We start from the raw sequence: 11558 nt of genomic DNA, 5'->3' as shown, positions 1-11558 counted from the left end.
TTGTGTTGACATCGTCCGTTGCTTTAGAGCATCCTTACCTCCCCTGCCACTACACGCTACGTGGAGTGCCTATCATGTTACGTTTATCATGATTTTTTATGTCGGCGCAGCCAATATCAAGCACAAGCTTAAGTCGTAACGGTGCAATCGCATTAATTAAGCTAGGGTGGCAGCGGTGACTTACAGCAATTGCACATCTACATTTCACTCTTTCATCAAGAGGACTACAGTATTTTTCAGCATTGACTGCCTCCGCATGTACCCTTATCCTTTGCTGCCTATTCGCGATTCTACGTTCATCATGACAACATGGTAGCGCAGACAAACCGCACAAAAGACACAAAATAGCGCAAACTAAAACTTGGGTTAAATTGCAGCAGAAATATATGCAAGTTAAAAAAAAAACCAGGGAAAATAAGTTACAAGGGGAAGGAACAGCATCACGTATGGTCACCAGGTGTAGTCGAGGAAAGCATTCTCACAATCTAAAAGGTATGAAGAGGGTGAACTGGCACAAATATCAGTGTTCCTCTTCATGAAAGATGCTTCAGCTACCTCCTAGTCCTCGCGTCATGATGAGCGTATAAAAAGGAAGTGCATGGAAATTTCGGTGTGGAACCATGCTTTGCGCAATGTTCAGACAAATGCAAACTGTAGGCGCTGGCGTTAGCGCGTTGTAATGTTCTCAAAAGCGCACATTCACGCAGCATCCAGTCTGTCTGGTATATAGCCCAGTGCGAGACAATGAAATTCAATAAACCGCATTCATTGGGCAGTTACTAAAGTGATTGGCATAATTAGTTGCGTTTGTTTGTGTCCTTTGTCCTGTTTCTTCGCGCTGCTAGGATGTCATAACGTGTTTCCAAGATTGCACACAAAGAGCCCGCGCACGTCTTTTCTCCAGTGGTTGATTCATGTTTGCTAAGAAACGACTCCCGTTTAGAACCAGTTGAACGCATTTGTTGTAAGAAAAGCAGTATTATTAAAACTTATGCTTGCCGTAGGGAAAGCCGGACATGGCATATAACAGAACAATAATGCTCGTGTGTGAGCATTTTTAGGTTCCTAAAATATTTAGATTACAATATCTCCCATGTCATTGCGACTGCGGCATGTTTTCTGAAGAAGAGGTTTATACTCCTATTTCTTATTTATTTATTTATTTATTTATTTATTTATTTTAGTTCAGATGCCGCTGCAAGGGGCGAACGTCAGCAGTGTTAGTGAAACTCTCAAAGGTACGCAGAAAAAAAATTGGCCCCGTATCCACATGTTAATCTGCAAATGTCATCGAAAGACGACAGTCTTTCGTGCGGAGAGAGTGAACAAGACATTTATTTGATGTTCTGCGCAAGAATGTTGGTGAATGGTATTCTGGAGACGCTGCGTTAGAGTGCCTCGAGCGGGCAGCGGAGGCGAACGAATGCATCAAGTCACGTCACACATGAGACATGAGTGCCATCTGGCGGTTTTCTTAGAAAACAAAGCGCGTGGCTTTGAGACGAGTGTGCGCGCCCATCTCAGAGGTTATAAGGTGTAGAACCCAAGGCGACGGGTAGGTGCCACTACCGTCTCGTCTTATCAAAGCGTTGGAAACACTCGCTTTTCCGTGCAAGCGTTGCATGGTCAGCGCAGCGTGATAAGCGCTATGGTCCTTAATATTACTTATGTATGCCTTTTCTAGTAAAAAACGCACAAGCAGAATATATACGTGTTGTTATGGTGCCCCAGACATACACAATATTTGCTTTTTAATTGACGATTACACAAGCATGAACGCTCTACCTTGAGCAACATTGGTGAGCGCTGCGGATGGGGTCAGCCGTTTCAAGTACCCGATGCCGTTAAGAGTGGACAAACAGACAAGTGTACAGACAGACAGACCAAACTTTTTGCGTCGAAGGTACCCAAGAAAGACTGTCGTCTTTAATAAAGTGCCCGATTCAGCTACATGAGTTACCATTCCGGAAGAAATATCGCCTGATGAACGACTACATCTTGCAGGTCAGCCTCCACAAGAATTCTCGTTGCTGCTTGGTGGCTGTTTTCGTTCGTACTGGTATCGTCATACACCGCCAACCTGGCGTCCTTCTTGACTCGAGAAAGGCTCCGGTCTCCAATAGAAAGCGTCGAAGACTTGACAAAGCAGACCGAGGTTCTGTATGGCTGTGTCCGCTTTGGATCTACACAGGCTTTCTTCAAGGTATGAGCTCGTTTCTGAACTTTATGCTTAATGTTTTCAAATGAAAGTTCATATGCATGAACTTCGCGAAAGTTGTTTCTGCCTCGCGAATTTTTTTGGTAAAATGAAAAACAATTATTGCAGAGCTCGTACTACTTGTTCATGATGAACACAGGGCCACCAAAGCGGAGCACCCAAGAAAAACAAAGACACATGAACTTTTTACTTCACTCTTGTTTGCTTGGTTTCATAGAGCGGAACTCCGAAATTCTTTGCCAGCAAAATTATCTGTAGGCAGCTTTAATAAAATTTATTTGTACTATTAGGTTATTGATTTAATAATCCATAAGTGTCATGTGAACTGGGCTTGAAAGTGAAGGTGCAAAATCAACAGGCAACATCGAAGTAAAAATGCATGTGCACTGTTACTACTACGCGCAGAGGACAAATTTGTGTTTACAAACCAAAATTTGTGTATACCTATATTTTCATGCAGTATATGTTAATTTTACATATATGTAGCATACATCTGCGGTTCTATTCTAGAAGCAATTTTCGTTGTCGTGAAACCACGACACGACCACACGCTTCTACAATCGGTGGCCTAGAAATCGGATATTGAGCCTGATTGATATTAAGGAAAGAGCGTGGTCCTGATGACTTCATACGGAATGAGCTGCTCGGAATTTCGAAGTTTTTGCAAGCACGTCCTAAAAATTTGGTCATTGACTGTGCAGCACTTTTGAGCGTGGTACATTTTAAGTGTTTGTGACACGCACATCAAATGGTACGCTTTATGCGCAGGATTCCAAACATGAGACATACGAGAAGATGTGGAATGTCATGAAAGACGACCTGGTATCGTCCAACGCCGAGGGCGTTGAGCGGGTAGAGCGTGGAGGCTACGCCTTTCTGATGGAATCAACCAGCATAGAGTATGTGGCTCAGCGTCGGTGCGAGCTCACGCAGCTCAGAGGGCTCCTGGATTCAAAGGGATATGGTATTGCGATGCCACAAGGTATGTGATAAAATTTGTTTATCGTTTCTCCTGATTTGAAACGTACACGTACATATTACTAAACATTGACTAGATTATTATGTGAAAATAATACGACGAGCTTGAGTTATGGTTGCACTGCTTGTTTATGAAGTAACGTCACATAAAATGGTATATATAGGCCTTACTGTCAGGAGGTTTATGAACAGACAAGACTGCGGACAAAAAAAAATGATCGGTTTCGTTACTAGGGCAAAGCTATGAGTGCAGTAGCAAAACATTTTAATATCACATGGAGACCGACAAGCATCTCGGTATATTGAGCACGCCGATATGGCACTAAGAAGGATGGCTGATAACGCATAGGTCTAAGATGGACAAGTGTGATCTAGTTACGCCTTTGTAGTTGAGGAATGCGCTTAAAAATGTCTGCAATGCAGAAGACGACGCTGTTGGATTTTTTTTTTCGACATGAAAGTGTTCTATGCCGGTTTCCACTAAGACTTCAGTGACTTATTTCTGTCACAGATATGACGTTGTAAAAATAACGTCACCACGTGAGAAAGAAAGAACCATTCAAGAAGTTTTCTCATTGATCATCAAACCTCTGACTCTTGGGGAAACGGTGAAAACCACCAAGTATTTTACCAACTAAAGTATTGAGACAAGTTTTGATTGACTGATTGATTGATTGACTTGTGGGGTTTAGCGTCCCAAAACCACCATATGATTATGGGAGACACCATAGTGGAGGGCTCTAGAAATTTCGACCACCTGGGGTTCTTTAACATGTATCCAAATCTGAGCACACGGGCGTACAACATTTCTGCTTCCATCGGAAATGCAGCCGCCGCAGCCGGGATTCGAACGCGCGACCTGCGGGTCAGCAGTAAAGTACCTGAGCCACTAGACCACCACGGTGGGGCAAGGTGTTGATACAAAAGCTGGGCTTAGTATGAACACGCCCTATGTCTTTCACACATTTTCGTTAACTCCGCGCTTTTTGTAGGCGAACCTTGGAGGCGCTGCCATGTGTAAGTGCTTAAAATAAGTAATGAAGCACAACGCAGTTTAAACATGGCATTCGACATTGTGCACTGGCGTGCAGTCTTGGAATCAATCATTAAATCTCCACGTTAGCAGTGAACAACCCTGACCGAAGGAGCATCGGAGAGTCACCGAAGTAGTTATGTCTTTTTTTTCTTTCGCTAGAAAGAACTTTATGTATACGTCCTGTACAGGGTGTGGCCACCTGCCTGGCTAATCCCAAGTTGGGACTGGGAGGTCAAGCCTCGCTTCTTGTTGGCGCGTAACCTCTCAATGTTGGAGTCGTGCAGCTTTCACACGCATGTTACATGCATGATACGTTCCCCATCACCGACTACTTCATTTGTGATAGCAGTGGTCACTTTAATAAAGCTGCTGCAGTAAGCAATGCAGCAAGGGAACGATGTCGATGGGCGAACGTTGCGCCTAGGTGGAGCGCTACTGAGACCAGCAGGACGTAGAACGCCGGCTCGCGTTCTTGGCTCAAGCTACCAACCTTTGTTTCCCGCGTTGCTCAAGCACAATTTATATGCTTGACCGCTCCCGTAGGTTTCACGAGCGCACACCGTGCTGTTCCTCTCCATTACGGAAGATGTTTGAACACGCGCTTAAAGAATACCAGTGCTTAGTGTGTGCTAGGTAATGTCATCTTTGTGCGCGAATAACGATACGATGTGTTCAGGTATATGACGAAAAATTCAGCAGAGTCCCCGCACCTGAGAGTTAACGTTATGCGAAGCATGCGGAGGGAAGGTGACTGTGTTGCAACTTTTTTATTGAGCGACACGTCATGAAATGACGTCCCACTGCGGCGGTCTAGTGGCTAATGCATTCGGCTGCTGACCCACAGGTCGCGTGATCGAATTCCGGCTGCTACGGCTGCACTTCCAATGGAGGCGGAAATATTGTAGGCCGAAGTGCTCAGATTTCGGTGCACGTTAAATAACCGCAGGTGGTCGAAACTTCCGGAGCCTTCCACTACGGCGTCTCTCATAATCATATGGTGGTTTTGGGGCGTTGAACAACACATACCATTCAATCATTCATGAAATAACGCCAAATATATGTACAAATGTTGCTCACGCAGACATATGTTGAAGAGTTGGAGAGGTTCATATCGCCTGTTGTTTTCACTTGCGCAACGATGCCAACTGGAACATGCGTATTAGCAACACACACAAGCTGATTTGAAGCGCTCATGCTCGCGAGAATGCTGTGCCTGGACACTGCAACATAAATCGACTTCAGCGCATGGCAACTTACCACAATTGACGTTAACCGAACGTGACGGCTGTATCAAAGAAATACATAGGTAATGTTTATAAAACTACGTAGGCAATACAGCAACCACTATTGGCGTTTCACGAAGATTAGTGTCTACTTGAAAAGTATTTTCGATACCTGACACTCATACACAAGAAGGCAATCATTGAGATAGTGGTGAGAGAAAAACGGGAATGGAGAGTATTGCTGCACAATAGATTCGAGGCTCTGAATAGTGTAACTGACGTTATTGTTTATAAAATGAAGGATAATCTTATTAGTATTATTAAAATTGTGCAAGAGAATTTGGAGGTGCAGTCACTAGACTGAACGCTGGCAAACTATCTGAGGAGACAAAAAATGTCATTAAGAGATCACAAACCACGAATGCATAAAATACAACCATAACTAAAGCTAGTGGAGATTTCGAAGTTATTGTATAGGCGTGAGGTAGCCGACACCAGAAGGTATAACATGGAGAGAATCGAGCAGGCTGTAAAAAGTGGCAGAAGCCAAAAAGCTGTGAAGGCTAACATGTGCATCGGCGAAAATTGGATGTATGCATAATAAACAAGTCAGAAAATGTCATACTTATTATATATAGAATAGTTGGAGTGGCAGAAAAGTTCTACAGAGCTCCCTGCGGAAGCCAAAATAACCAGAAAGATATCGTAAGAAGCAATATTAACTCAGAGAAATTCGACATCCTACCAGTAACAACAGGGCAAGTACGGAAAACCCTACAAAGAATCAAACTGCTGGTAAGGATAAGGTAACAACAGATCTACTGAAAGATAGCAGAGAAATTTTTCACTGGCCACATTACAAACGCAGTCTCTATTGCACGGGAAGGGTACCAAATCTTAGAGGAACACCAACATCTTAATGCATTAGAAAGGAGATAGAATGGGAGTGAAAAATACAGGCTGATGAGCACACTGTGAACAATAATCCATTGATTACCAACTATTTACAACAATAAAAGGTAATAGACTGAGGGCGACATTACACTTCAATCAACCAAATGACCAAGCAGGATTTTGTACAGCTAGACTTCTCCGCAATAGACCACATTTATAGTGCCAACCAGCTGATAGAGAAACGCACGGAATACAACCAACTCCTATACATAGCCTTCACAGATTACGAAAAGGTGTTTCACTCAGTCGAAACATCAGCAGTAATGCAGGAGCCATGGATTAGGCACATCTATGAACCTTGCATAAACACACTGAAAGAAATCTACAGAAGAGGTACAGCCACCATAGTTTTCCACAAAAAATGCGACAAAATCTCAATAAAGAAGGGTGTAAGACAGGGAGACGCGATCTCTCCTCACCGCATGTTTACAGGTGGTTTTTCAGGGTCCTACATATACAAGAGTTAGAAATAAGACTTAATGGGAAGTATCCTAGTAACCTGTGACTAGCTAATGAAATAGCCTTGATCAGTTACTCAGGGGATTATTTGCAGCTCACGATTACGGGATTGGACACGGAAAGTAGAAGAGTAGGTCTGAAAATTGATATGCACAAAACTGAAGCGTTCTGCAACAGTCTCGGCAGAAAAGAGCACATTGTGAAAGGGGGAGAGACGCTGGAAGTTGTAAATGAATGTCCACTTGGGACAGGAAGTAACCGTGAAGTCAAACCTTGAAAATAAAATAACTAGAAGAATAAGGAAAGGGTGGATCCCATTCGGCAAGTATTTTCGAATCATGTATGATAATCTACCACTAACCATCAAGAACAATATTTTTGCCGGTAGTTGCCTACGGAGCAGAAACCGGAAGGCTTACAGAGATGGTTCTGCTTGAATTGAGGACGACGCATTGACTGATGGAAAGAAAAATGATGGGAGCAACCTTAAGAGACAAAAAGAGAGCAGAGTGGGTCAGGAACCAAACTGGGGTAAAGATTATATTAGTTCAAATTAAGAAGAAGAAATAGACATGGGCCGGGCACGTAGCACGTGGGCAGGAGAGCCGCTGCTCATGAAGGATAACTGGCTGAATTCTGAGTGAAGGCAAGTGCTCGAAAGGGATGCAGAATGTAGGGGGGCGATGTCATTAAAAAGTTCGCAGCTATAACGTGACAGCCGAAAGCACAAGACCAAGTTTATTGGCGGATCATGGGAGAGTTTTTTGCCCTGCAGTGGACATGCGTACGTCCGTCTGTCCGTCCGTGCTTCAATCCATCTGTTCATCCGTGTCTGTCCGTCTTTGCGTCCGAAGAGCCGGACGGCAGCACGGACAGATGGACGGAAGGGTGCACGAATGGACGCGCGGATGAACGGACACACGGACAGACGCTTCGTCCCACTCATCATAGTTTACTCCATGGGTATGCTGGGAAAACCACTAACGCCACTTAGATTTTCTCCCAACGCTCGGCTTACTATTACAGTGATCGCTCCATATACCATTATTTCGGTATACGGTTTCATTCGCAGATAGAATATACAGCGATTTCTAGTTGACTTTGAGATTTATTTGAAAATTTTGGGGCACATATTGCGCTTTATTGTTTGCGTCGCTTATTTGCGGAAGCCTCAACTACCTATCGACAGTGTTTTCTGACCTTGGCTGAAAGTGTGGCAGGGTCCCTTAAAATAACCTATATGGAAAAGAATATCATTCAGCCTTATTTACAGGCGCCGTGAAGACAATTTGCCGACATTGTTGGGACGACATTGACTAAAGATTGCCGTCCACTTGCACTGTTTGTATGCATGATTGATCGTTATGTCACTATTCGGAGACCAGTAGGCTAGAAACACAATCTGCAGTCGCGTCAAAAGTCACATGTGCTTGTGACAAATCAATCGTTTCAAGAAGCAACATTTTCGCAACTACCAGCAGGCAAGAAGATGTAACTGTGCATGCGCAGACTAGCATCTCGCATAGCGAAAATTGCTGGTTTGGTAAAAAACAGAAATAAACGAATATTTGAAACTGAACTCTTGCTAGGCGGCCACCTAATTTGAAGGTCTGCTGGAATGATCCCCTGGTGATGAATAACAAATTTAGTGTGGCACTCTGAATATACAGAGCATGGGTTGAACTTCTAGCCATGCCAGTTGCATTACCACGATAGTGAATGAGAAGAATACTCATGTTTTAAGATTTGTGTGCATGATAAGGAACTCTAGACTCTAAGAACCACATACCAGAGTGCTGCCCTATTTTTGGGAGAGTATTTCCTTGTCCCATCTTTCACTCTCATTCCCAGAGTAAATCACCTTTTTTTTAAACAAAGTTTAGTTATTCCCCCAGAAAGGTTTAAGGTACCTCACCTGAAAAGAGTAACATCACCGGAAGTGCTCTTATGCCTTAGTTTCTTCATATCACAAGTAATGCCCATGATCTGTCTTGACATTTTCTAATTTAGATATGCAGATTTAAGTGTTTCAGCACGCGCGACAACTAAACAGATTGTAATTCATGTGTTTGCTTTGTGTCTCGCAGGGTGGCAACGTCGATCTGACTTGTTTCGCTGTAAACAAAGATTAGCGTAGCCAAAGTTTTGTGTGGCGCTCGAACTGACTCGTTAAGGGGTTATCCATTTATGTGTGTAGAAAACATAGCACTTCTGTACTACACACTGAAACAATGTCGTTGTCGTCATTCTTGATATATTTTCAGTCATTCTTGTTCAACTCGTGTGACTAAAGCAATAATACTTCGCTGTAGCTGTGCCATACATTAGGCTTATTAGGAAGCATCCTCCCTGTTTAACGTTCACAGCGAGAAATATGAATTACAAAATAACAATAAAGCATTATCTGTTTCAATTCAGTTTCGAGAAAGACCAATTCAATGAGCTGATATTATCCTTTATAACTACATAAATACGCAGCCAGAAACACCGATTTTTTATTCAAGAGGACTCCGAGTGCACGAAATTTCACTGAGAAGCGCTGAAAGCGCTATTCTTTGTAGTATTTGTCTTTATTGCCACAACAAGAAATAAAATACTTTTTACTGCATATATGGTCGGGTATTATGTAGTGATAGTCCACTCGTGGTGTGCAGGTGCATCCATATATAGATTAGGAGCGTCAGTATAACCAGGTTTCACTCTGCCATGCTTTAGGAGTATGCGTGAATTCCACTCGCTCCAAGAGAAGTAGTGTATAAAGCAGTTTCACTCTCTCTTTTCATACAGAGTGAAAACGCATTTCACTTTATTCGATGCTTTGTGAAAGTAGAACACCACTTCGCGTTTCTAGCACATTTGCAATACCTTCCACAGTTTTTAGAGTGTACTTGATACCTAGTCCGCAATTACGGCGTGGGTCATTAACAAGGTTGTTGTGACCTAGAAAACACCTGCAGGTAATGTTATTGTTAGGGGTCTTTTCCTATGCGTACCTCCATGAATACGCTCCCAGCATATCCGTTAGGCAGCGTAGTCCTAATTCAGGCTCTCTTGTAATGAAGGTTCGTAAGTACTCTTTTTGTATGGGAGGCATTCCCAAGATTACAAATGTACTATTTCTAAAAAGCGTTTGTAATTACTAACAGAAACAAATATGTTTAGGTGCACGTCGAAGGTGTGATGAAAATGAAGTCGCGAACACCTACTCGCACTAATTCGATTTCAGCATCGCGTTGATGACACGCCATCACAAGCTGGGCCCTTTCTTCCAACACAGGTTCACCGTACCGCAGCGTACTCTCATCAACTATTCTACGTCTTCAAGAAAGCGGGATATTACAAACGCTCAAGGACCACTGGTGGAAGGTGAAGGACCCAGGGAGGCGATGTCCTGACGACCAGGCGGCGTCCAGGACCGACGCGGTGAGCGAGCTAGGCCTGCCCAAGGTGGGCGGCGTGTTCGTCGTACTGCTTGCCGGACTTGGTCTGTCTTTTCTCATCGCCTTCGCTGAGTTCTTCTTCAAGACGCGTTCATCGTGCGAAAAGCGTCGCAATGCTTCGCAGGTGCCCCGACATCGGGACGACCGGTAGATGTGAGTGTTTTCAACGCTCTCTTTTTCTTTTCACGCAAGCGCGAATGCTTAAGCTGCTCTGCTACCCTCATGTCATGAAGTTGTTTTGGTCTGACTAGAATTAGTCTTTGTTTCTGTTCCCATTGTTGCATTTCACACCTGAAGGAGTACGTACAATATCATTTATTTAGGTTATTTGGTTCGTTCATGCTTTCATTCATTAGTTATTACTTGGTTAGTTATTCATTAGCCAGTCAGTCAGTCAGTCAGTCAATCAGTCCGTCAGTTACAATCTTGAAGACTCCAGTTTAGGATTTTAATATTAGGGTTGGGAAAGGGTTTAAAATAGCATTTGTTCTTCAGCATCTCAAAACACGGGCATGCGAGTCAGAGATAGAGAGAGAGAATAAGGATGAAAGAAAGGTAGGGAGTTTAACCATTGCTGAGTCTGGTATGCTACCTTGCACTGGAGAAGGGGTAAGGGGAATAAAAGTTAGATAGGGAGAAGGATAGAAAAGTCACTCATGCTGTCGACAAAACTTTATATATCTTTATTTATATCTTAAGGTCTATGCTGCGCGTCCCTCGCTAATCACAACATTTCATTCCGACTAGTAGAGTTTTTTTAACCTTGCTGGGTTAGTTTGATTTAACTCATTATTATAACAATTAATCAGGGATCATGAAATAATAGTTACGTTGTGTGTATGAGTGATTTTTTGAAAGCCGTCACATTACGCTTTGCTACCGTGTGTAGCTCCACAGATAAAGCACCGAAATGTAGGAGTGGCGTAATTTTCAGTGTTAAAACTACGATAAAAATATAAGACGTGAAATAGTGGTAGTTCCTTAATTAATTTTGAGCACCTGGTGTGTTTAGAGCGCACTTTCATAGGAACAGTGGTGTTATTTGAATTTCGCTCTCATTTAGACGTGGTGGTCATGACCTTTAGTATAATATGTGCCATTGACCTAATTCAAAAGTGCTTGCAGTTATGTTGTCTTATTATCTTTCCTTGAGAAAACTGGGTATATCTTTTCCAGTTTAGTAATTTTGCAAATTTATGCCCATGACAACAAGAAAAAAAACGGTAGTACTGGGTGACTGTCATAAGGAA

General features: G+C 43.0%; 1 protein-coding gene across 1 annotated transcript in view; it reads left to right on the top strand.

Annotated features, from left to right (window-relative positions):
* The window catches only part of LOC119182358 (glutamate receptor ionotropic, kainate 3), a 60115-nt gene extending 49655 nt beyond the window's left edge, over positions 1 to 10460 (top strand). Inside the window, exons 7-9 of the mRNA XM_075894626.1 lie at positions 2005 to 2203; positions 2987 to 3200; positions 10146 to 10460. Coding sequence (XP_075750741.1) covers positions 2005 to 2203; positions 2987 to 3200; positions 10146 to 10459 — 727 coding nt within the window. The 3' untranslated portion in view covers position 10460. The remainder of the gene's footprint in view (positions 1 to 2004; positions 2204 to 2986; positions 3201 to 10145) is intronic.
* The last annotated feature ends 1098 nt before the right edge of the window (positions 10461 to 11558 follow it).

The sequence above is a fragment of the Rhipicephalus microplus genome, chromosome 5 (assembly GCF_043290135.1).
Source record: "Rhipicephalus microplus isolate Deutch F79 chromosome 5, USDA_Rmic, whole genome shotgun sequence".
Taxonomy (NCBI): Eukaryota; Metazoa; Arthropoda; class Arachnida; order Ixodida; family Ixodidae; genus Rhipicephalus; species Rhipicephalus microplus.
The sequence above is the reverse complement of the archived record's forward strand: the minus strand, read 5'-3'. Positions and strand labels throughout refer to the sequence as shown.